This window comes from Urocampus carinirostris, chromosome 3 (assembly GCF_059441175.1).
Source record: "Urocampus carinirostris isolate Australia breed hairy pipefish chromosome 3, RoL_Ucar_1.0, whole genome shotgun sequence".
Lineage (NCBI taxonomy): Eukaryota > Metazoa > Chordata > Actinopteri > Syngnathiformes > Syngnathidae > Urocampus > Urocampus carinirostris.
Genome location: NC_142351.1, coordinates 18770656 through 18796443, shown reverse-complemented (window position 1 = coordinate 18796443; position 25788 = coordinate 18770656). Strand labels below are relative to the sequence as shown.

The following is a 25788-nucleotide window of genomic DNA, read 5'->3' as shown; positions in this document are numbered from 1 at the left end:
GAGTCAGGGAACCAATCAGCGCTCAGGGCTGTTGACGCCAATGTGGCAGCAGCAGGTGCGCCGAATCAGTAATCATGACATAAGTACAGTATATGAAAGTTTGGGGTCACCTAGACAATGGTGTGTATTCCGTGTAAAGTCACAATTTATTGATGAATCAAAGGTGAAATAATGGATTTTATTTTGGAAATAATATATATTCTTTAGACTTCTCTTTCTTCAAAGAATAGACATTTCTTAGTCAAGTCATGTTTATTTGTATAGACCTTAATCTCAAGGAGTCTCAAAGGGCTGCACAGACCACAGAAAATTGCAAACCACAGACTATTTTTACACCACCCCCTGATCTCAAACCTAGACGAGGGCAAGGAAAAACTCAAAAACCTCATCATGAGGAAAATGAAAAAACCATGAGAAGGAACCGCACATGAGGTAATCTCCCTTCCAGAATGACCAGTCTGCAACGAATGTTGCAGTAACAAATAATACACAGATATTGTCAACATGAATTATAGGTCATTCATATAAGTGTATTTTAAGCCTAGATTTAAACAGTTCCACCGAGGTTGCAGATCGAATGCACGGGCCTGAATGGAGAACGCTCTCGAACCTGCCGATCTCTTCTCGGCTCTTGGGATTAGTAGACCAGCATTTTCAGAGCAAAAGCCATGGACCGGAACATAGGGGGAAATTAAATCTGAAAGCAACTCCAAACTTTTTCATTCCGATATACATCAGCAAGTATCATAATGTTTATGTACAGCAGTTTTATATTTTTACAGCCCCCAAAATTCTAGCGACAGCATTTGGTCTCCCGGGCCTGATTTTTTTCAAACATAAATGTCTGAACTTCCTTCCTCCCTTAAAATCTCGTAAACATTCCTTTAAAAAGTTATCGAAAGTCTTCCCAGAAGAAATAAAGCTGTATGTGTTCTTTCGCCTTGGAGCCATTCCAGCATTAATGTTCTTGTGTAATGAAACATCGTCTTCTTTTTTTTTTTTGCAACATCATCTTTGGACTCCTTGCCTCAAGTTCTTCTGGTCAAACTGTGAATTCCTGTTTCCATTGATGACAGCATCTGGTCAAGTTCTTAAGGTTTTTTATGATAAATTTGCAACATTTTTCCATGTTATTCTATTCTCCTCCAAAGTTCTAAGCACAAGCTAAGTTAAAAGATATTGCATGACCAAAAAAGCGTTTCGCACCAGATGTTAAGGCCAGGAAGCTTGTTAAACTGCAACACTTGCATAAGTGTGAATGGTCCTAACACTTCATAGATACAGAATTGATCTGGCTAGAGGAATGGACCTTCAATCTGGGTGAGGCGGTTGATGAATACAGGTTTTCCATATAATATTTCACCACAGAGATTTAACTTTGTTATAGGCCTAGTTGCATAATAATTCTATTGTATTTTTCAAGGATTTTGTATATGTGACGAAGATATGACCAGATTTTATATCTATACAAAACGTGTTGTCATAGTTTTTTATAACTTATAGAATATTTCAAATGTGACTTGGGAGCCTACAATGTTAAACAGTTTTGATATTTTTTGTACAGCACTTGTGGGTGTCCTTAAAGGCGCTTTCAAATCAAATGTATTTTTATTATTAAGCTCAAAGTAGAGCTTGTCTTTCTTTACCTTCCTTTTCTGTCACGATTACCGATGTGATGCGCCTGTGCCCGCCCCTTTGGCGCCAACTGCCTCATACTTTGATTGGCTCCCTGTCCCCATTTAAACCCACTCCTTTCTTTCACCTGTTGTCAGTCCGTCTGCGAACCTCAGTGTACTCTGGGCAAGCTTTTTCGACCCTGACTCCCACCTGTTTTTGCACCCGTCTGTTTCCTGGCTTTGACTTGTTTCCGATCCTGACTACGATTTTGGCTCTACTGTCACGGCTACTGACCCGTTTTTTCCGTTCCTGACGCTGCCATCGCTCGCCACGGAAGTCCCACTTCTGCGTTCAGAGCGACTTGCTTCCCGTGTGCAGCGATCACCCAATTATGGGTGCAACCCTTTCCTTTCTTTCAATGAAACAGAGAAAAGTAACGCAAGTGGGTCCGTTCTGGTCCTGACACTTTTCCATGTTATTTTAGATATATGGTCATGGTGACCGCAATTCAGAATTTGCCTGCTGCCATTTTCTTTTTCCGTCTTCCTAATGTCCGCTGTCATCAAAATCTGTTTTGTAAATCCATCCAATATTGGTATTGTGCGGGTTCCTCCACCCTTAGCATGATTAAATATTTTACTACTAGAGTCAAGCTGCGTCATTGGACAAGTTGACCGCAAAGTCTTGTTACCAAGCTGTCAAGGTTTGGTGGTAGATGGTGGACTCATGTGCGAGAGGCAGGAACTGGGAAGAGTGGTGCTCAAAAGAAGTACGGTATTTATAAAAAAAAAAAAAAAAAACAAGACCAAAGTACCAAACAAACAAGTGGTCACAAAGCAGCTAACAAAATGTCCAATTACGGCACCAGAAACCAACCAAAATGGTAACTGGAAAATGCAAGAAAGTAAAGCAACAAACAGAGACTGACCTGACATAAAGGTGGAGTTAAAATGACAATGACCAAACAATCGGGGATCTGGCCCAACAGTCAATATAAAGGCTTGGTGGAATAAGGGACAGGTGAATCCTTATTGGACTCAGGTGTGTCCAGTTTTAAACCCAGTTAGCGCCCCCTGGGGAAAGGTAGTGCACCAGATCGTGACTTAATATTTACTTTCCAATTTCTGAAGTAAAATAGAATCAGAGAAAAATGTCCTTTCACCCAAAAACATATTTAGTTAGCGCTTGTGCGGCACAGTTCATGTCATGGGGACCTGTCGTGGGTTCAAATCCAGCTCCAGACTTCCTGTGCGGAGTTTGTATGTTCTCCCCGTGCTTGTGTGGGTTTCCTCCGGGCACTCCGGTTTCCTCCCACGTTCCAAAAACATGCATTTCAGGTAAATTGGCCGGTCCAAATTGTCCCTAGGTGTGAATGAGCGAGTGAGTTGTCTGTCCCCCGTGTGCCCTGCGATTGGCTGGCAACCAGTTCAGGGTATACCCTGCCCACTGCCTGGAGATGGCTGGGATGGGCTCCAGCGCCCCTGCAACCCTAATGAGGATAAGCAGTACAGCTAATAAGATGAGAGATGAAGGACTGATTTTGAGAAAAAAATATAAGGAATGTACTTGTTTACACTAAGATTATTTACCTTAGTGCATGAATGAAAGCCTTAATGCATACAGTTCTGGTTTAGTCTGTTTTTAATTTTGGACACTTGCAAAGGAGATTGCTTGGGATGCCAGTTCGCAATTAGTACTGTTATGCACTAACTACATCATTGTCACTATCGACCATTTTGCGGTTCTTTGATTTTCCGTTCCCTATACGACGGATTTGGTTTTGTAACCTAGGCTATTTAATAAAAAAAAAGGGCTCAGGGAAAGAATGCAATATCTTATCTGAAGTTTGGACTTGATCCCCTGTTCTCCTTGCAAGTTTAAAATCCACAAATGTTTTCTCTCCTCATGTTTAATGTCTGTTACACTTTAAATTTATCAAGTTTCTAATAACAGTGTCTTGGAACTCATGAGTTGCCTGCCCAGCCATGAAGTTGCCTGCCCCATTTTTCACAACTTGTAACATAATAGGACAACTAATCGCAAAAATCCCATTGTTGAACAACTCTTTAAAATTAGGTTTATTATACTTATAATATTCATTGCATGTATATGACATCGCTGTTTTCCATCTGCCATCAGTATGTACCCGACCTGGCCTACAGAGAGGAGGTGGAGCAGTTGGTGGGCTGGTGCAGGGACAACAGCCTGGTCCTGAATGTTGACAAAACTAAAGAGATCATTGTCGACTTTAGGAAAAACCAGCCCAACCATGCCCCACTTTGCATCAACAACAAGGCTGTGGAGGTTGTCAGCAGTATCAAGTTCCTAGTGGTGCACATTACAAACAAACTCACCTGGTCCGTGAACACTGCATCACTGGTTAAGAGGGCACAGCAACGCCTGTACTTCCTGCGGAGGATGAGGAGAGCCCACCTGCCCCGACCTTCCCTCATCGCATTCTACAGGGGCACCATAGAGAGTATCCTGACCAGCTGTATCTCTGTGTGGTGTGGAGGCTGCAGCGCTACCGACTGGGGTAGTCTGAGGAGGGTAACGAGGACAGCAGAGAAAATAATCGGGACTACACTTCCCTCCATTCAGGACATTGGCCAGAAGCGCTGCCTATCCCATGCTAAGAACATTATCGGGGACCCCTCTCACCCCCATCATGGACTGTTCACTCTGCTAGCCTCTGGGAAGAGGTACTGCAGTGTGCGGTGCAGGACCACCAGGTTCCGCAGTAGTCTAGTCCCCCTGGCCATTAGACTGTTAAATGGTCAATCTAACATATACTGGTAGTTAACCTAAATCTAAACGGCTGCTAATTTGACTTTTTGCACTACTGGCAGTTCTTTATAGCTTGCCACTCCTTGCACAATTGCTCTCTGCACTATTGTACTTACAGCGTTATTGTTACAGTGTTAATGTTACTGTTTACCTGACTTGTTAACCTGACTGCCCATTTTGCACATCTGGTTAGCTACTCCTCTTGCACTATCGGCACTATGGTAAAATACTATACGTAGCCATAATACAATACAACTTTAACTTATATCTGTACATTCAAGGAAACTGTGCGGGTCAGATGTATCGACATTTCGTTCTGTATACACGTGTACTAGAATGACAATAAAGTAGATCTGAATCTGAATCTGAATCTGATTTTCATTCAATGCAATGTTTGTGTTGCGTCATCTGCCACAAGCCACGTGAACTCCTCTTTCCACGATGCTTTTAATATATGTTAATGTTTTGTAGCGTCATAAATTTTGTTAGCTTCTTTCAAATATTTCTTCTGGGCCTGATGTTTTGGCTCGATTCCTAACCACTTATCCATTTTTCTTGTGTTTTCTGTTCGTCTACTTTGAAAAATGATATGCGAATGTGCGACGTTGTAAGGCTCGGGAAAGTCCGGAAGCACGAAGTTATTCGATGCAGGCTTCTGATCTGCCGCAGAGTATCCAATTTGCCTTAACAAAGCGAAATTCCGAAATTTCCAAACCGAACGAAAATTTCGAAATCGGAATAAAGCAAACGTTTGATTTAAAAAAAATAAAAAAGTAAATAAAAATAAAAACTAACAATTTTTTTTTCTATCTTGGGCGTTATTTCAGACACTGCTAATAACCCTACATTGGTTACTTTCTACAAATTACTTTTTAGACATGACAAGCTACAGTAATGTTTCAGGGTACGGTCAAAGGATACGCAAAAAACTAAAAGAGATACTTTTTACGCTAATAAATAGAATAGATGTGAAAACTAGGTCCTACCATGGTTCAAGAAATTCGTTCAATGACAGTATCAATGCTGACTGAATATGAAAATTGATAATGGTATGAAAACATCACTCAAGAAATGCACATAAAAAACTTTTTTTTTTAATTTTCTTTGTCTTTGAGACAGACTGGGGGACAGCAGAAAAAAAACAACTATTGCTATTTTTATCAAAAATGTTATTGGTATTATTACACAGTACGTTTTCTTCTTTTTCAGTGGCAGTCAGTATGTTTACAGTCTGATGAAGATGAAACTATTGCTAGTCGAGTTATGTAAAGTCATGTAAACTCACACAGAAAAGCATAATTTTCATGATTGCACGTTTAGTTTTTTGCATAAGTTATTTTAAAGCATTTTGGTTCCCCAACAATGACAGTGAAAGGTATCATAGGAAATGTGATCAATGCATCACTAACTGTATGTAGGTTTTTAAAAGAAGTCCATCGATGAACGTTTTCTCATATAAAACGTGTTGGTTTATTCCAATTAACACTAACTTGTTGTGTGTTGCACTCAAGGCCGGATGACCAACGACTGCCTCGAGGTGAATAACGTTTTTTCAGCAAACAGTGTCCCAGTTGAATCTGTGAGGTAGCGAAGAGGCCTGCTCCATCAGGCTCCTCCCTGAGTGAAAACATTCCAGTAAAGAAGGAGTGTGCAAGAGGAAGTGGAAAGTCTCTGTATCACCGTATTGTTCGTTGGACTCTCAGCACTAGTTAGGAGGTTCCAAACCTCGAAACGTGAAGTGGGTCACACGGCGGCAATCAGAGGATCATGAAACTCGTTTTCATCCTGTTATTTTCCACATCATGGATCCTGTGTGGAGCTCAGTTCTACTACCAGCCCCTGATGGACTATCTGGAGAACAGATTGTTGGCTATTGAGGTAATTGGGTACATTTCTCCTGGATTGGAATCAGATTCATACAACACCACCTTACCTGGACCTTCAAGGTTTAGATTTTTTTCAAGATGCTAAATCAATAAAATAGTTAATAAACTGATGAATATATTTTGCATGAATGAAAATCTATTTACTTAAATCCGTCCATGTAAACTACTTCATAATCCCGACTTGTGTATGTATGTATTTGCATGTGGCTTATAGACACCGAAACGGCTCAACTGGTTTTCGTGGTCTTTTGTGTGGTCTGCTTTCGTTGGATCTGTAACCCACACTATTGGCTAATTTGAGTACTGCAGCACTTAACCTCCCACCACTCCAAGCAGCCTAAAGTCGTTGATTGATTGACCTTGATTGATGCAATTGTTTCTTTTGAACACTTTTCAACAAGTCAGGGTCTGCAACGCCACTCCATTTTGCTTGTATTTACCAAGCAAAACACGAAGAAACAATCATAATAGTAGCCGCCAATGTCAGGAGAGAAACAAGTTAACAACAGTCCATTAGATATGAACGCCAAGTACATTTCCTGCTGGGTTTCATCCAGAAGCATCTTTTCAATGCCAAAACATTGCAGCTGAGGGAGCAGATGGACCAATAACAGTATGATTATTTTATTATGTTTGCCTTCCACTTGGAGACGTCCTCTCCATTGAAATCATTCGTTATAATGTGTTATTATTTTTCTTCTACGTACATTTTTCTTTTCCAGGTAATATTGTTCTTTTATAACCACTCTTTACGGTGGCGGCATAGCGTAACTGACAATCTTGAGATGGTTATTGAAAAGATCATTTGAGTCTGCTCACACTATACTTTGCGTGATGCATCAAATTTGGCTGTCATCCTAGACGGAAGACTTTTAAGGACACATTCTACGGATACGTTGCCGTGTGGTCTGATAAGACCAAGATAATAATTTGGCTCAATTGGTGTCAGATGTGGGTGGCATAAGCGGAAGAGGAACACAGTGGCCGTCAGTATGTTAACATGCAAGGAAAAGTCAGATGAAGATGAAAATATTCCTTATATTTGGGTTTTAAGATGCACAGTAGTCCAATTTGAAGTCTCTCATCTCTCATTAGCCGTATTGCTTATCCTCATTAGGGTCGCGGGGGGCTGGAGCCCATCCCAGCCATCTCCAGGCAGTGGGCAGGGGACACCCTGAACTGGTTGCCAGCCAATCGCAGGGCACACAGGGACAGACAACTCATTCGCTCATTCACACCTAGGGACAATTTGGACCGGCCAATTTTTGGAACGTGGGAGGAAACCGGAGTGCCCGGAGGAAACCCACGTAAGCACGGGGAGAACATGCAAACTCCGCACAGGAAGTCTGGAGCTGGATTTGAACCCACGGCATGAACGTGCTGCCCCAATTTGAAGTTAATTGTCTTTATTGTCATTGATATCAACGTTGTGTTACATTGTGTAGAACGATATTAGACATTGTACTCCAGCGTAAACATGTGATAAAGACTTAAAAGAACAGAATATAAATATAAAAGACTGTCAAGATAAATCGGAAACAACACAGTGCGTGGAGACTGGACTAAGTTATAACGATAGCGCAATAAAAAGAAGGGTACTGTCACGAAGTGGGTCGGGAATCAGGAAGTTGGAACTCATATGCGTAGACAATCTGTCACTTTAATTGAGAAAGAAAAGTTGTCCAACACACAAACGGACCAATAACAAAACAAAGCAGGCTCAAAGGCAGGCAAAATTACAATCTAGGCATTACTCAGATCAAACAGGCATGAAAAGGTTTTCAACAAGGGTAAACAATGATCTGGCAAAGGGCAGTTCCAAAAGGGGCATTTGAGTACCCATAGGAGTAATCAGGAAAATGCAGGTCAGCCGGTGTCAAGGGGCGGGGCCAGCTGGGCGCCATGACAACCGTGCAGGACATGACAGGTACAATGAAAAGAATAGTGCATCGTAACAACGGTGCGATGAAAAGAAGTGCAATAACAAAAAACTTCCCCAAACAAGTCACGATGTATATTTTTTCACAGTGTTGTGCAAGAAGGTTAAGCAGCAGCAGCAACAACAACAAAAACTAGTTGTGAGGTATATGCTTTTACAGTTTTGTGCGTTAGCTTGGACTGCTAAGGTCGGGTTAGTGACCTGTTAGTCCATTTGTAGTCGGACTACCTGTTAATGTAACCCCAATTGGCTCATCCATTACCTTCTGTGCGTGCTTAAGTTCTCTTTGCCAATTCTATCTTCTTCATTTGTGCTTCTAATACAGGAATTAATTATACACGTTGCAGCAAATATTATGATCAATTAATTATTTGAATATATCAGCCTAACATTTACATTAAGCTCGTTCTGCCTTTCGAAGCACGGTGTCTGTTTTTAATAAGTATATCGGGAGAACAGATTAAAAACTTTTAAATCAGTCTTGGAGGTCAGGTTGGTAAAGAGGAATTACTTTTTTCCTACGCATGTTAAGATCGGGGTTGTGAGACGGGTAAAAAAACGCTGTTGTTCAGCAATCCTCTTGAGGTCTTCAACAAAATATTCCGAGTTATATGAGGTAAAGAACTAGCCAATACGGTTTCACATAAGCTCAGTCAAAATGGCTGACGATCACTTTTATACTATGAGGGCGGGCAATGACAAAAAAGAAACTTTTGAGGTGGTGGAAAAATCCCTACTCGAGACAGCCATTTTGATAGATCGGGACTGGCAATCATTGATAAAACTAAAGGGCTTCTCCTTACTGGAAACTAAAACACCTCTTGTAGAGTCTGAATAGCAACTTAATGAATGCATATATTAAGAAGTTAATTGACTATATCAAAGAGTAAATTATGCTCAAATACGCACCAATATATGAATATTAATTCCATGCATTAAATACGACAAGTGAAGGAGTTATAAATGGCTCGAATAATAAATATGTTGTAAATGAAGGACTCATACAATCTTGAATATGTATGGATTGTACTCCTGTTTGAGACTTGGTGGAAACACAGTTGTCCTGAAGAGGAATGGGCGCCAACAGGCTATACTTGCCCAAGACACACAACAATAAATCGTGCCCCTATGACCCTACTGGTTAAGGGATCCAACCAGCCAAGCAACCAACCAATTCATATCTTATCTATCAATTTATTTTCTCAATTTTCTTTGCTGCTAAATGTTACTGAATTATTTGGAATTGCACTAATAGTTTTGCTATTTATCCTAACATATATTTGTCTTACTTCGCTTTTGGCCTTTAAGGCTACACGCTAACAGTTAGCTGTAGCTAAGAAAATAACAACATACTTTGCCTATTTAATAAGCAGTGTTGGGTATGTTACGTTAAAAAATAAATTAGTCATAGTTAGTGACTGAATTACTCTACAGTAAAAGTATCTAGTTACCAGGGAAAGTTACTAGTTTGGTTATTTTAAAAATTCGTTGTATGTCAAAGAAAATCTCTGAACAAATACGAAACACTGTGGCAGTCTTTGACCGGAGTTTACTTAAAGAGATGGGAATCCAGACAAGTTGTTTTTTTGGTTCGGCTCACTACTGGGTCTTTCGGGTCCCAAACGGCTCTTCATTTGTTTTGGTTCCTTTAATCCCTACATAAAAATTATTATTTTACATTATGCCCGGAATTATTTAAAAAAGGGGAAAAATAAGAAAAAAAACACTAATTTAAAAGAGAAACAAAATGGAAATTACAAGAAGCTCCCTTTGTTCACTTCCAAGATCCGTGCTTATAGAGATGTTTTGCTAACAACACGAGTAACACTCACATTTTTCACAATTTAGCCCTTATCCGCCTTTTCTTTCACCCACCTATCCATTATCTGCACCACTTTTCCTCAGCATGATCACGGGGTTGCTGGAGCCCATCCCAGCCATCTCCGGGCAGTGGGCAGGAGACAACCTGAACAGGTTGTCACCTAGTCGCAGGGCACACAAAGGCAGACAATTCACTCGCTCATTCACACCTAGGGACAATTTGAACCGGCCAATTAACCTGACATGCAAGTTTTTTGGAATGTGGGAGGAAACGCGACACAGGCACGGGGAGAACATGCAAACTCCACATAGCGAGGCTGCGTTACCGTGGGACTGCTCGCTAACCACCCATCCGCCGTGCCGTCGCCTCTTCTTACAGTGCATTCTTAAATACTATACTGAGTACTGTATCAAACAATATGGTAGTCGTGATTTTGAATGGTTACATGAACCAAAAAGATGTGACATTTTAACAACACGGAGGAACCACGCGGCTGAAAACAGCATTAGGTGTGTAGGGACACGCCACCGTTCTGTAGCCAAAGTAACGCGTTGCTTTTGACCGGCAGCAACGGTCAAAAAAATAATTCGTCAGATTACCCCGTTACTGTAAAAATAATGCCATTGCGTAACGGTGTTATTATAACATTATTTCCAATACTGATACTAAGTAATATCTTACCTCATATGAAGTGTGCGCTGAAAACCAGAGCATTTGCGATGAGTGCCTCGGTCCAATCTTTTTTGATCAGGAGTGGCCACAGGGATCCTGTAAAACTTCAATTTAGGATCACTAACATTTTTTTCAGATTCTGGCACCCAAACATACGCAACATGACAATATTTTAACACAGAACTAGCAGAAACTAAAGCTTGGTTTCTTTAAGGTTTTGACCAGCATGGGGTATTGTTTTGCCTCCAACTTCAACTGTGACATCATCAGGGTGGGGTAGGGTTACTTTAACTTGATTACTTTCAATTACTTTTGGATTACTCCAATACCAAATATGCTAATAAAAGACAAAAGAAACTAAATATGAATACAATTACTAAATTTTGTGCAGGCTTACGGAATACATGGAACGGCAAAAATGATGTTGGCAAACTCATCTCATCAGCTCCACCGCTTATCCTCAGTAGGGTCGCGGGGATGTTGGCAAACTGTTTGGATGTATTTTCATTTTGTTTCTGTCGCATTTTATGTTAGTTTTCCTGGAGATCAAGGAGATCAAAGCCAGGAGAGAAAGCTTACCACGTGTTGTGAGTCATAATTTTATTTATAGTTAGTTTCTTTTGTATTTTATTAGCATATTTTGGTATTGGAGTAATCCAAAAGTAATTGAAAGTAATCAAGTTAAAGTTACCCTAACCAACCCTGGACATCATGCTATCAAAGGGTCTATTAAAAATGCAGAGTAATGAGGGCTTCACATGAAGGCTGTGCAGCTTATATTCCGACAAACAATTTATTGAAAGCGGGCATCAGTTGGATCAAATTCATTGTCATTTTTTTCCTTAAAGTTTTTGTCGGCATTGAAAAAGGTCATTTTGAAAAAGTGCACTTGTCTTTTCATCAATCCCTTGAAATAATCCCTAATTCCTTGAGCATCAATCAAGCTGTTACTGCACATTTTCAACCACGATCAATGATAGACAAGTTTGTACCTCTTCAAAGGACAGCGTATTGATTTGTTTTGTTTCCCTAGAATTTTTCTCAATAAAAAGTTACATTCGGAAACAGTGTCTACTTCAGGGGTCGGGAACCTTTTTGACTCAAAGAGCCATAAAAGCAAAAAATATTAATTTTATTTTGGGAAAGAGCCACACCATATATTATGAGACAAATTTACTAAATTGCTAAACCGGCGCCCCAGACAAAGGCTTAGTCTTCAGCACATTTATTTTTGATGATTTGATCAAAATTATGAAAAGAGAATAATGCCAGAGCCCCTGTCCCAAATTCAACAAACAGACCACTTTAAACTTGTCTCTTTCTTGCAATTACTCAAGATCGGTTAAACTCCTTTTGACCCTTTTTTTTCATACATATTGGTTTCAAAACCAGATGCAAGCATTTATTTTGTAAAAACGTCACAACATTCTGAGAATAGGGAGCCTTATGTGCTTACCTTTGGCGAGAGATGGGAGGGAATGCTTGTACTTTTTGCATAGCTCCACCCATCCCTCCCACTCACCCAATCAAATGACTAAGTTCTCTTCCGGTGTTTTGGCGTATTTACAGTTCTGTGGATTCATCATAAAGTATCTGAACACTGAACACAGATTATATAGTGAACTTTTAAATAAAGGATTCTTTAGCGTTGTACAGCCAAAACGAGTTTTTTTTTTCCCCCTTTTTTGTGTGACATCTTGACTGTAAATTGTAGTGAAAAACGTGCCCTATATATACTGCGAAGTGTTACATTTGCATTTAGCTTTGTTTGGCTTTACGTGTACCTGAATAGGATTGACTACTCCGGTTTTGAACATGATGGAGAAATTTTGCATGCAATCAAATTGGTCTCTGAGCCACAGATACTCGTAGAAAGAGCCATATATGGCTCGCGAGCCATAGGTTCCCGACCCCTGGTCTACTTCAAAAACAGTGTCTGCAGTGTCTACTCATGTCTACAGTATTAATTTTTGTCACTAGTTATGTAAAGGATCATACGGATTGGTACAAAAATTCAAATTATGATTATAACTCTCAAGTAAACGTATTTCCGACCTTGAAGCATACAAAGACAGAGCACACACCCTTCCCTTTAGAAATTGAGCTACAGGGCAATATTCCTACCACATGATGATAACAAACTGGTGGTAATATTTTCTGGAGTTGTCAAATAGATTTTGTCTCAGTTTCTATCCAATATAATCAAGCACATCCCATGTTTTTTTAATTACTTCACACACAGTTCCCATTTCGTCACCAGTCACCAGCTAGAATCTGTTTCTTCCCTTTGCCGGATTCCACGACGGGATTTTTAATATAATTTAATCAAAATCGAATATATTTTTTGTATTGTGTTTATTTTTGAACTGCACACCGATTTCAGTCCAGGAGGGGAATTAATGATGATACTTTTAGGAAAATGTGTTTATGAAAAGGTTTTTTTTTTTTAATTAGAAAAACCTCAACGACAAACACACCGCCAATAAAACCGCTGCCTTGATATAGAGCAGGGTGGCTAACCCAGTCGTGGAGAGCCGCACATCCTGCATGTTCTGGAGGTTTTTCTGCTCCAATCAATGTTCCTTGTAATTTTCCACGGGTCTGAGCGTTCACACAAAGTCGGTGAGCAACGCTTGAAACAACAGTGAGCAACCATAATCCCAAGTGTGGCAAGATAATTAATTATCAAACATGTCCAAAACTTGACATCAAGTTACATTTTGCTGAGTTTCCGGCAATGCAAAATTAATTTTTCTCTTTTGAATGAATTGACTGATGTACTATTGCAAAGGTTGTACGGCCTACAAACGTCATTTGTTCTTACAATTCTTTCACAAGATATCCATTTCTTTTTATTTCCTGATATATTTTGTCGCATAATATTAACATTTTTGGGGGCTTATTTAGTCGGTTGTAAGATACAGAACTGTAGTTAATCACATTTTTAGTGGAAGTACAACAGTGGCAACAAGATTCACTTAATATGATTGGAAATTATTTAAATGCAACACAAACTTTTTCTTCTTTTTCCGTGTTTTTTCTCCTTTTTTTAAAATTCCATTAAAAAAATCTCATTGTGTTTATTTTTTCCGAGCTGTTACTTTTTTCTTTTTGTTCTCTGTTTACTTTTTCCCTACATTTCTTTCTTTTCATTTTTTCTGGCTTTTTTCTAAGTTTTTCCTTCTTTTTTTCCTCTTCCTTTTTTCTCAGCTTTTCACTACTTTTTCATTTTGGTATTTTTTTCTTTTTTGTTCTATTCCCCCCTTCTTTTAAGTCACTTTGTGCAAAATTTTACATAATATTTGGTCATGTTGGGATTAAAAAAGCAAAAACAACCTGAAGAGCCGTTTAGGACCTTTGTGCGCTGGCTAGATTTTCTTGTGCGCTGAGAATGTGCGAGCAGTGCGCAATTGCGCACGCGCTCAGTTTCGAGGGAACACTGGCTCCAATACCGGTGATTCCAATCACCTGGATTGTTATCAAGCTCTCACAAACCTGCTAACAAGCTAAAAACTGGCGTCACCTGTGTTGGAGCAGAGAAACCTCCGAAACATGCAGGACATGCGCCTATCCAGAACCGGGTTAGCCACCCCTTACATAGAGTAGCAGTAGAAGTGATAGCCTGGACATTCATTATTTAAGACCAAAAATCTGTACTCATTGTAGTCATGATCCAGTGTCAGTCCGGTATTGCTTTTAAATCTTCTGTATCACATTCCAAAGGACTTAATTTGTCCCTACAGACTAATAGATTGAATATCTATTGATCTTGAGAAAAAAAAAATCCCACCAATTACAGCACTTCTGTATGTTTTGTTTTTAGGATCACATGAACTTGTGGCAAGAACAGTCACGTCAATATCGCGCAGAACTTCAAAATTTACACAAACAGTCCAAAAAGACCATGGAGGGCCTGAAGGAGGCGCACAGTGAACTCTCCATAGACGTGGAAGCAGCGGGGGTCCTTCTGAATCGGGTGGAACGGAAAGTGGACTTGGTGGAAAGCCAGACAGCCCCGAGGGCTTGTGCTAACTTGGCCGACCGGGTAGTAGAGCAGGGAGTATGGAGTCAAGAAGAGAGCCGGGGAGAAGAAGAAGACGGCTGGGAGGAGCTGCCAGCCAGAGTGACGGGTGAGGAAATAGATACAGTGGTACCTCTATATACAAGCACCGCTAAACACGAGAATTTTCTTTTTTTTTAACAAAAATCTACTTCGCTATACAAAGGAAAATCCAGTTTACGAGCAGTCCCAGAGTCTACCAAAAGAGACTCATACCTGTCAACCTGTACAGTTTTGCCGTACAAAGTACGACGTACGGAAAAACTCAAATTTGTCAATTATGGGTGCCATCCGGTAAACACCGACCATCATGAAACGGCAAATCAATCAAGTCAAATGAGTTCGCCGCGGAAGCCTCTATCTCGGTTGCAAACGAAGCGAGTGGTTTGATGTAGTGAAAGGAAAATGAAAATGGAATGATCTGCATTTATATAGCGCTTTTCAAGTCAAGACTTCCCAAAGCGCTTTACAGTGTGCTTCACATTTCCCAATAGCGGCCGTGCAGCCATGTAAGGCGCTAACCTGCATATTGGGGGTATTAGGGGTTCAGTGTCTTACCCAAGGACACTTCGACATGTAACACGGAGGAGCCGGGATTCGAACTGAGATCTCTTGATCCCAAGACGAGCACTCTACCTCCTGAGCCACTGAAAGAAGTCCATCTCTTTTTAGAGAACCGGCTTTTTCGGCCTAACTCCTTAAAGAGAGCCGGCTCTCAAACGGCTCACTTGCTTTGATGCATTATATTACGAATTATTATGTTGTATAAAGAAGTTAAGAAAAAAAGGTATAAAAAAAAGTATAAAATGAGAAAATGAAAAAAGACAGGTTTGTGGTTATCCCTTTAATCAGTATATTACCAACAATAATTTAATGCAGAAAATGAATTCAAAATTTGAATAAGAAAATTCTACTTGATTATATTTGTATGTATTTTTTCTTTCTACAGTGAACGTCTAAGCTACTTAGTTTTTGAACTTTTTTTTATAATAAACCTCATTCATGTCGAGCAACTCAGGATCTCACAAAAAAATGTTAATTAACAATATATATAATATAACAAAACACCAGTACAATATAACATGTTAAATGGTGTAAGATTATTTTGTATTTTGTAAGGGAAAATACGACAGTTTGTAAGGGCATAGATTAGTGGAGGTTGACAGGTATGGAGACTGCTCAAGACCGCTCATCACTCGTGACCGTGTCTATTGTTAGAGTTTGACACACCTACCACCACAAGAGGGTGCCTAATCGTTTTTTAATTGTAACACTTGTGTCCAATCGCCTCACACCTTAATTAGCCTGACCCATTAAAAAGACACTTTGGTCATAACCCAATGTTGGGTGATTTTCATTTTTCACAATTATTTTCTACTGTCGAGATCACAATCACCTTTTTCCAGTTTCCAGAGTTTTGTTTTTTGTTTTCTGTTTCTGACAGTATAGTGTTGTTTTTGTCCGTTTGTTACTTTGTTGATGTTTTCTTTATAAAATGCCTTCTCTTTTTGAGCATCTTCCTTTTTCTGCTCCCTGCGTTTTGGTTCACTGCAAAATCTGAACAGTCTAGTTTGCAATAGCACACTACAACAGGCGAAAAATTAAAAACTAAAATTGTGCGATTAGTGTTTTGTGTATACATTCATTTAAAGTTTTAAGTGTACTGTAATTACTGACGTATAATCTACAGTCTCTCATTCTCTTACCTCTCAACCTCTGCCAATTGCTCCCCATAATAATGATTACGAATCCTCCTTTTTCAGCGATAATACACCTTACAAACACAATGTGTCACCCAGACAGACTATGTGGAATAATACGATAATAATAGCAATTAACAATGACGTTGTTGTCTGCAAGGAGACAATCCAGGTTAGAGCGAAAATAGGCTAGAAGGGATGGTGTGTTTTTTTCTTAGTATTTTTTTTTTACACAATGTGAAACGATCAAAAATCATATACGTCGACATGTATGCGATCTCCGTGATTCCTCCTTGCAAGGGTACTTCCTCTGTAGCATGCACACAAATTTGCTACGCACTCACAATAAACTCGCATTTTATTTTGTAAATATCATCTTGATTATCTAATTAAAGTTTTTTGTGGGGGATAAATTGCTATTTGAATGTGTTTTTCTGATCAAAAAGATGTGTTTTAATGCTAGTTAGAGTTTACTCGCATGCTTTTGGGGGGGGCGGGAGAGGACCTATTAGTTTTTTGATTATTTCCCATCAAGAAATTAATTACTCATTAATTTCACCTGTGCCCGCTCATTTGGCGCCAGACGCTGCGGCTACCTGATTGGTTCCCTGTCCCTTTTTAAACCCAGTCCTTTCACTCTCTGTCAGTCCGTCTGCAAACCTCTGTTGCTACAAGTTGACTTTGACTCCCACCTGTTCCGATTTTGCACCCGTTTTTCCACCTGTCCGTTCCTGATCTCCTCGTTTGTCTCCGGCTACGACCTGTTTTTGATCCCGACCACGTCTGCTCTCCCGTCCCGGCTTACGCCTGTTTTTTGATTCCCACCACATTTTGCTCTCTTGTCCCGGCTATCGACCTGTTTTTTCGTCACTGACACCGCCATCTCCAGCTACGGAAGATCCACTTTCGTATTCGGATCACAATCCGATCGTGAGAGCGACTTGCTTTCCGCGTCCAGCGAGCACTGGATCGCCGGCGCTGCCCCTCCTCTTTCTATCAATAAAACTTGTTCTTACCGTTATGCAATTGGGTCCTGATTCCACCCTGATTCTGAAATTTAAGCTACAAACTTGATACTGGAATAATTTAAGCTTGGAAGAAGAGGTAGAACTGTATTTCATTGATATACAATAAAATCCTACATATATTTAAACTACGATTACTCATAAACCAGTTGAATAAAACCCGTAAGAGTAAAGTGCATGTCAGGTAAGTCCTTGACTTCAAATGCTGCCTATAACGATGGCAAATGACCAAATTTTCTGTTATAATTTCAAAAGGACAATATAAACTGAAAATAGTCGAATGGCAAGCCACATTTAGTTTTATAACTTTTGATTCTAAGACTCAGTTGAGTCATTTGAAAAGTAATAAGTGGAGCAAAAATGTTTTTATTTATTCAAGCTGCTCCGTATTCGTTTCCCCGGAACACGAAGTGAGACATAAAATTAGTCTTAATTGGTTGAAAATGGTTATGTTTATCGTGAAACTCCTCAGAGAGGATTTAGGCAAAATGAGCGATTTCCTCTATTTCTCGAAAAAGTCGGAACGAACGCAAAAACCCATCGGAAAAGAGACATGATTATGATGCATGTCCGCAGTTGGGGAATTTAGATTTCAGCTTTGCTTCTTCCTTTAGTCACAAACATACACAAAGACCTCATTACATCGTGATGTGACCCTAAAATGAACGTAATTCCCTTGTTAAGAATTACTTTTTTTTTTCGCAAAGCTTAACATCTGCCTCTTGGTCATGTCTGTAGAGCCTCCTTTATGCCATGCTGCTTTTATGTTTTTTTTCATTCAACTCCATGTGCATCCCTCAGGGTTTTAAACAGACTTTAAATGGGATTATAGCTGAGTTCCTGAACTTTCAGGGATAACGTTTGTTCTAAAAATGTCCACTTTTTGTCTAAAAAAAATGTTCACTTTGTCCACTCAATAAATCTGTATTCCTAACCTTAACCTTAACCCCTAACCCTAGATAATCACAATAAACATGCAAGTGTGACATCTGCCTTCTACCATTTCCTGGATATTTTAAAAGCGTAGTTTGCACAAGTTATGACAAAATGCCAAATGATGAGGACTATTAAGACAAATGTGTGTAGTTTTAAAATAGGTCGAAGATACGCTTATCTAAAACAGAACGGACTAAAAATAATGACCGCACAATTCCAAAGGTGAGAACGGTGGGCAACGCACGGAGTCAGTATTTAAACCCGTTTTTGCTCCTGTTTGTCTCCTGCTACGTTCTGTTTTGGTCTCGACCAGGTCTGCTCTCCCGTCCCGAATTACGACATGTTTTGATCTCGACCACGTCTGTTCTCCCGTGCCGTATAACGATCCGTTTTTGATCTTGACCACGTCTACTCTCCTCTCCTGGCTTTCGACTTGTTTCCGTTCCTGACACCGCCATCGCTCGCCACGGAAGTGCCACTTTCGTGTTCAGAGTGACCCGTTCCCTGCGACCAGCGATCACCGGATCGTGTGTGCAATCCTTTCCCTTCTTCCCAATAAAACTTGTGAGAAACGTTACGTGAGTGGGTCCTGTCTCCGTTCTGGTCCTAACAGTGGGTGGCAGGTTGCTGGATAGTGGAGCTTCTGTGAGAGTGGGTAGTGATGTGGGCGAGTGGTTTCCTGTAAGAGTTGGTTTGAGGCAAGTCAGTTCAATTTGTTCATGGATACGGGGGTGTGTGAGGTGAGTGTAAGAGCACAGAGAGCAGGTGCTATTTGTAAGGGTGGGTCAGCTGTTTGCAGACGACACTGCTTTGGTGGCTGACTCTGCAGCAGCACTGAGTGCTTTGATAGTGGAGTTTGATAGTGTGTAGGAGAAGGAAGCTCAAAGTGAACGAACGCAGACAAAAGTAAGGTAGTGAGGTTTTTGATAGGTGGTGAGGTAGATGGATTGGAAATGTTGTTGAATGCTGTAAGGATGAAGGAGGTAGATGGGTTTAAGTATATGGGTTCTGTCTGTCTGTCTGTCTGTCTATGTACCCTGGTCATATCCCTTGAGAAGGGTGACCGACAACAAGACAAACACATATACAAAAACAAATCAAATAAAAAGGAAAAATTAGCAAAAAGCAAACACAAAAATATTTTGGGGCCATGGCCAACCCAAATGCGTAAACACCCAAAGTTGGTAGAGCTGAACATGCAAAACAAAAAACACATCATAATCAAAAAGGTTGTATGGCCTAACATGGCAGTATCCCCTCCCATCCATCTATCCAACAAACTCCCTTAAGGCCCTGGGCACGCCAATCCCACCCCTAGAAACAGCACCTCCTCAAGAGCCGGTCCCAGGGCCCTAAGCAACACCAGGACGCCCAGAAACCTGTTCCACACCACCATCCGCCTGCATCCCCCAACAGCGCCTCCAGCACCAGCCCAGAAACCTTTAAATAAGCATGATTGTCTAAAATGGCAGATACATAATTATGAAACATTTTGGTACGATTTTCTAAATCTTATTAGAAATTATATTCTTAAAATGACAAATACAATCAGCCATCTGCCGTGCCAGATAACTGTATTTGTTTTCGTAAATATTTTCTAATTTCAACAGAGAAATAATTTAAACATAATGGAAAACTACAACAATGGTGCTATGATTAGCTTTCTGTTGGGTAACATTAAATGATCTAAGATTGTTTTGGTTTTTCCGCAGAGTATAATTCTCTCACAGAAAGCCCATTTTAGTGCTGCTTGGTTTCTTTCCTTGTATCTAATTTGTAGCATTTGTTGCACAGAGGAAATCACATTAAAATGTTCCTGGGAGATTGTTTGTGTGCAGCAATATTTTGGTGTCATGATTTTTGGGGAAGAAAATAAAAAAAACAACAAAAACTCTATGTCCCATGTTTTTATGATTTGTGTAATAAATACATGTTTAACACCAGAAAATAGTGGTCAACCTGAGCAATGGATACAATTACAACTTGTCTTCTTAAATGGTGTCTCTGAATGTTTTCCACCCTGTTAGAGACATTTAGTGTAGACAAAAATAGCTACACTTATTATTATCAATTAATAATTACTTTTTTAAAAGAGTATGTCCCTTAAGCTATGACAATGTTTTATTCTTAAAACTGTAACATAGTGTTTGGTTGAGAACAATATACTGGTATGTCTGAATTATAAAAAAAGATGATTAAAAAAAATACAATAACAGAAAGCAAGAAAAACAATGGCACAGTGGCCTAATGGATAAGGCACTGGCCTTCTAAGACAGGGATTATGGGTGTTCAAGTCCCATCTGGTGCTGTTTATACTTTGTGAGCGTCATTAGCTCAGGAGGAAGAGTGCTCATCTTGGGATGAAGAGGTTACAGGTTTGATTTCCAGCTCATATGTAGAAGTGTAGTAGGTGGTTGCTGATGCTGCTATCGATTAGTTAGTGTTGAAAAGGGAAAAGTGTGAAGAACATTGTAAAGCGCTTTGGAAGGTCTTTATTGTCTTGAAAAGTGCTGTATAAATGCAGACCATTTGCATTTAATGTTCCTCATTTCTCAACATGGCACAAACATGTTTATTGTTCAATGTTTTTGTTGATTAATATCTTAAAAGAATTACACCTAACAGGATGGAAGGTACCATAACATGGTGGAAAATATTTATTTCTAATTTTGAAAACTTTATTTTCCCAGGTGTCCAGATTTTTTACCGATTTAGAATGACTGGAAATTCATATACTACAGTATCACAGACAAGATTAGCATTAATCAAACATCATAACAAGTTCAGATCAAGCATCATAACATTAGGAACACATCAGCTGTTCATTTAATTAGCAGTACAGGCATATGACTCCCATAATTCCTGTTGCTTCCACCACACTGTTGGCACTGCTTTCTGTACTTTTCTGTTTTTTTTTTATTTTTATTTTTTTTAGAGTTTTAAGGTTTTCAATTGCCCTTTACAGTCTCTTTTAATTTTCTTTTCTTTTCTTTTCCAATTTTTTTATTTTTTGTTTTGAATTTGACCTAACTTTCTTGGCCTACAACCGGAAAAAATACAGTATTACATACCATTGTATTACCATATTTTTAAAAAGGGATAATGGAACTTACTGTACATATAAGCCTATACACTTCAGGGCTCAAACCTGCTATATTCAGATGGTGAAGGCCTGTTTTTGCATCTTTCTTTCCCCTCCACTTTTTCCTCTGGGCATGCTTTTCTTGCTCTGTAAGTTCTGCAAATTTTTTCTTCTTTCCTGTCTCCCTGTCCATTTGCCATTTCTCTTTTTTGTGCAGGTACTGTGCTCTTCATCTGGGTCGCCATCACGCTTTGCCCTATACCAACGCTGCATCTCTGCTGCACCAAGTGCTGGTGCCATTTCTCAACAAACATGGAAAGATACCAACAAAGCTTATATTTGAATAATGTTTGTTCATAAACACATTTATCTATACTATATGAAGTTAATAATAATATAACCATAATAATATAGAATATTATTAGTAATATTCAAATTATTATTATCACTCCCAAACCAAAATCTCCCCGCTGTTAGGTCCCCACTCCACCCTTTTAGCTAATCTAGCTGTAGCTTTTTAGCTGATCTACTTTTGGCTAGCTAACTTTCAACAAAATAACAAAACTTCAATAACTAAATCTAATGGGTTTTTTTTTTTTTTTTTTTTTTTAATATACTTGATAACAATTTTCCATAATTTGCCATAACAGGGTAGAACTTTGAGGGCGCCTCATAAAAGTATGTAAAATGTAAAATAAAACAAAAAATAAGGAGAGAGTAAAAGTCGAAGAATGTCTTTATCCACAAATGAACTCCCGCCAAAATACATTTTTATGAAATTGACGTTTTTTGTAGGCAATTGAGCACTCAAATTATCAAAAAATGAGAAAATAGATTCCAGTGCACTGCAGGCACAATAAACTTGAGAAATTAAAGGAATAGGGGTATTTCCCAACCAAACACCCTGCATGAATTGCAAAGTTCAGGCTCTTCTTAAAGACCATAACACCGCCTTCAGGGCTGGGGACTTTACTTTACTCTCGTTGCATGCACACCACATTGATATTATTGACATTTTTATTCAATTCCAATGTGACGAGAATGCAAGCTTATTGATCAGTCATGCTCCTCATCCTTACCACCAAGTTCCCAACACAAGTTAAAATGAAATTATACGGGCATGCAGTCCTCAAGTTTCTTTTCTATTTTTTGTGGTTGCAGACTGCAGAGAAATCGTCTCCACCATCCGCTCGGTAAAGATCCTCAAGCGAGTTGGTGGGTCTAAGGGTGTGTGGCTCCGAGACCCCCGTTCATCCAAAGTCTACGTCTTCAACGGGACAGAAGGGGTCATCGTTCACCAGTTCGAGTCCGTCAGGGACTTTCTTCAGGGCTTACCTGGACTACCCATCAGGCTCCCTTCCGAACGTAGGGGCGGTGGCGTCACCGTTTACAACGGTTATCTGTATTACATCCAGCAGGGGGATGACGTGAGCGTGGTCAGATATGACCTACTGGCTAACCAGCTGACTGATATGGCCATTCTTCCTGTTAAAAGCCAAACTGCTATTTATAGCCTCAACCCCGAGACAGTAGCTGATCTCGCAGCTGATGAGCAAGGTCTCTGGCTTCTTTACGCCAACGAGGAGAGCGAATCCAACATCAACCTGGCCAAAATGGATCCTGTATCATTGGATATCGAGCAGATCTGGGACACCCGCTGCCCAAGGGAGAACTCTGAGGCGGCCTTCATCGTCTGTGGTGTCGTCTACGTTGTTTATAACACTCGGCTGGCCAGTCGCTCTCGCGTCCAGTGCGTGTTTGACGTCAATGACAAGGTGGTGAGTGGGGAGGCACCCCTCTTTTATTTCCCCCGACAGTATGGGGCACATGCCAGTCTAAAGTACAACCCTGAGGAAAAACAGATCTACAGCTGGGATGATGGCTACCAGATTCTCTACAGACTGACAACCAAAAAAAAATTGCTGGTTTGACAGTCCAACAATTTTGTCCCAAAAATTGTCCTTAGGAATGAGTGACTGTGTGCAGGGATTGTTTGTCTGTATGTACCCTAGACATTGTCCGGCCACCAGTCCAGAGTATGAGAGGCCCTTTGAAAAGTAAATCTGTCTTGCTTCACATTGAACATCATACTAACGCAACACATGTACTGCTATACTCTCATACGAAGTCATTCCCATGCGCAAACACAACTATACTCTCTCATTCATACACTGCACAGTAGAGTGTGTGGGAGTATAGTAGTATCTCTGTGTGAAAGTATAGTAGTGTGTGTATAAGAGTATAATAGTATATTTGAGAGAGTATAGTAGTGTGTATGAGAGCATAGTAGTGTTTGTGCATGGGTATGGCTGTGTCTTTATAAGAGTATGGTTGTGCATGTGTGAAAGTAGAACAAGTATGATTTACTTATCAAACAGCCCCTCATACCAGAGCGTCCCCTGCACACTGCTCATTCTCCCCTGGGATGGGAATCTTTAGGACCCCCCTGGAGACAGATAGTTGGAAGATGAATGAATGAAAGACTTATATCAGGGATCAGAAACCATTTTGAACCTGAGAGATAGTTTTTAGATACTGATTACCTTGACAGGCTATCGGTTTCAAATGCAACTTGTGTTACTACTATGCTGTTATATTATGTTATTACCAGGTTGTATTGATGAGAAGTAGGGTTGAAATAAGCACAGTCATCTACTTTTTTGGTTAATGATTAACGCAAAGGCCTACCAGTTTGAAATGCATTTCTAAAATACAGACGCTGCCCTACTTATGAACGAGACACGTCCCGGACGATCGTATGTTAGTTGAAATTGTTCGTAAATTGCTTCAGTACTATATTCTGTATGAAATGTATGTTTAAGATTTATATAATTATGTTTAATGCTTGCATAAGTAACCTGTATTGTTTTGTACTAAAAAATAAACATTTCATAAAATAATATGCTCTATAAAGATAAGTAAAGTTAAGTTTAACTTACTTTTGGAAGATGGGCTTCAAGAGTTAGGGGACTTCCTCCTCCGTGGTAAAACGTGGCAAAAAAAAAAGAATCCAAACATTTTCAGCATCAAGCTTCCAAATTCCACCTATAAGTAACCCGTATTGTTTTGTCCTAAAAATATACATTTCATAAAATAATATGCTCTATAACGTGAAGTTTAACTTACTTGTAAAAGATGGAATTCAAGAGTTAAGCTACGTCCTCCCCCGTAGTAAAAAGTGGACAAAAAAAAAGCAATCCAACCATTTACTCCACCACATCAAGCTTTCTTATTCCACTTTCTCGCCTCTTCTTTACACTTTACACCAACCATATTGAATGGATGCACGAGATATTAAACAATAAAAATGTCAAAGTTCTTAGCGCGCTGGAGATACTGTATAGAATGTTCACACACATACTAGGAAGGGGAAGTCGGATTTCTTCTTCAGGGTGGATCCTGGGTGACCTCTCACAGCGCCACACGCGGGTAGTGGCAGAAAGAAGCACCACAACTGTCCTGTACTCGGAAAAACGTGCACACAATACAAAATCTAACTAACAGCAATGTCCGGATATTTTTCGACATCCCGAAAAAAATGTTCATATCTCCCGTTTTTCATAAGTCGAATGGTCGTAAGTAGGGGAGCGTCTGTAGTACCTTTCTCTATTCTTAAGTTTTTACAAAGTTACTTTTATGTAACTATCGGGTCGTAATTATTAGATGTAGGGTTGAAATTAGCACAGTAATCAACTTTTTTGTTACTGATTGGCACAAAAAGTTAGAAATGCACCTCTAGAGTAGCAGCTTTTGTTATTAAGAAGCGATTATTGGGAGTAGGGTTATAAAAGCACAGTCATCCACTCAAACTTTCGTTTTAAGACACTGATCATCTCAATGATTTGTCAGGCGAGTTAAAAAACAAAGTTTTCTAGAAAATCTCTATGGCCTATCACTCGTAAGCTATTTTCAGAACCAGTCTGCAGGCTATTCAGGTGCTCTTGGGCTATACCAGGTGAATCTGGGCACCATGTTGAAGACCCCTGATTTATATATAAAAGATGGGATTTTTGTTTTGTTTTTGTTTTTAATCTTTAAATATTTATTTTACGTTGCTACAAATGTATTACATATTTTTTTAGTTTGATTTTTTTGCAACGCAAATAAGGTCAATCAGCACATAGTCATCGGTTAGGAATTACTTAGGAAAGGGAAGGTTCAGTTTTATTTTCAAATTAATTGATTTACTAATTTATTGTGTTTTCAAAATAAAAAACTTGACTTTGTTTTTCAATCACTTTTCATTTTGTAATGTGTCTTTA

General features: G+C 39.5%; 1 protein-coding gene across 1 annotated transcript; it reads left to right on the top strand.

The window, feature by feature from the left end:
- The first annotated feature begins 6080 nt into the window (after positions 1-6080).
- olfml3a (olfactomedin-like 3a) lies at positions 6081-25553 on the top strand. The gene is made up of 3 exons (XM_088329858.1): positions 6081-6282; positions 14547-14853; positions 22688-25553. Exons 1-3 carry the CDS (start codon positions 6172-6174, stop codon positions 23455-23457), a joined length of 1188 nt encoding a protein of 395 aa, XP_088185984.1. The 5' UTR covers positions 6081-6171; the 3' UTR covers positions 23458-25553.
- The last annotated feature ends 235 nt before the right edge of the window (positions 25554-25788 follow it).

Bases quoted from the DNA above. Each gene is read 5' to 3' on its own strand.
- olfml3a (XM_088329858.1), top strand. From the start codon at position 6,172: ATGAAACTCGTTTTCATCCTGTTATTTTCCACATCATGGATCCTGTGT. The intron at 6,283-14,546 runs GTAATTGGGTAC...TTTTGTTTTTAG, and splicing joins ACAGATTGTTGGCTATTGAG to GATCACATGAACTTGTGGCA. The intron at 14,854-22,687 runs GTGAGGAAATAG...TTGTGGTTGCAG, and splicing joins GCTGCCAGCCAGAGTGACGG to ACTGCAGAGAAATCGTCTCC.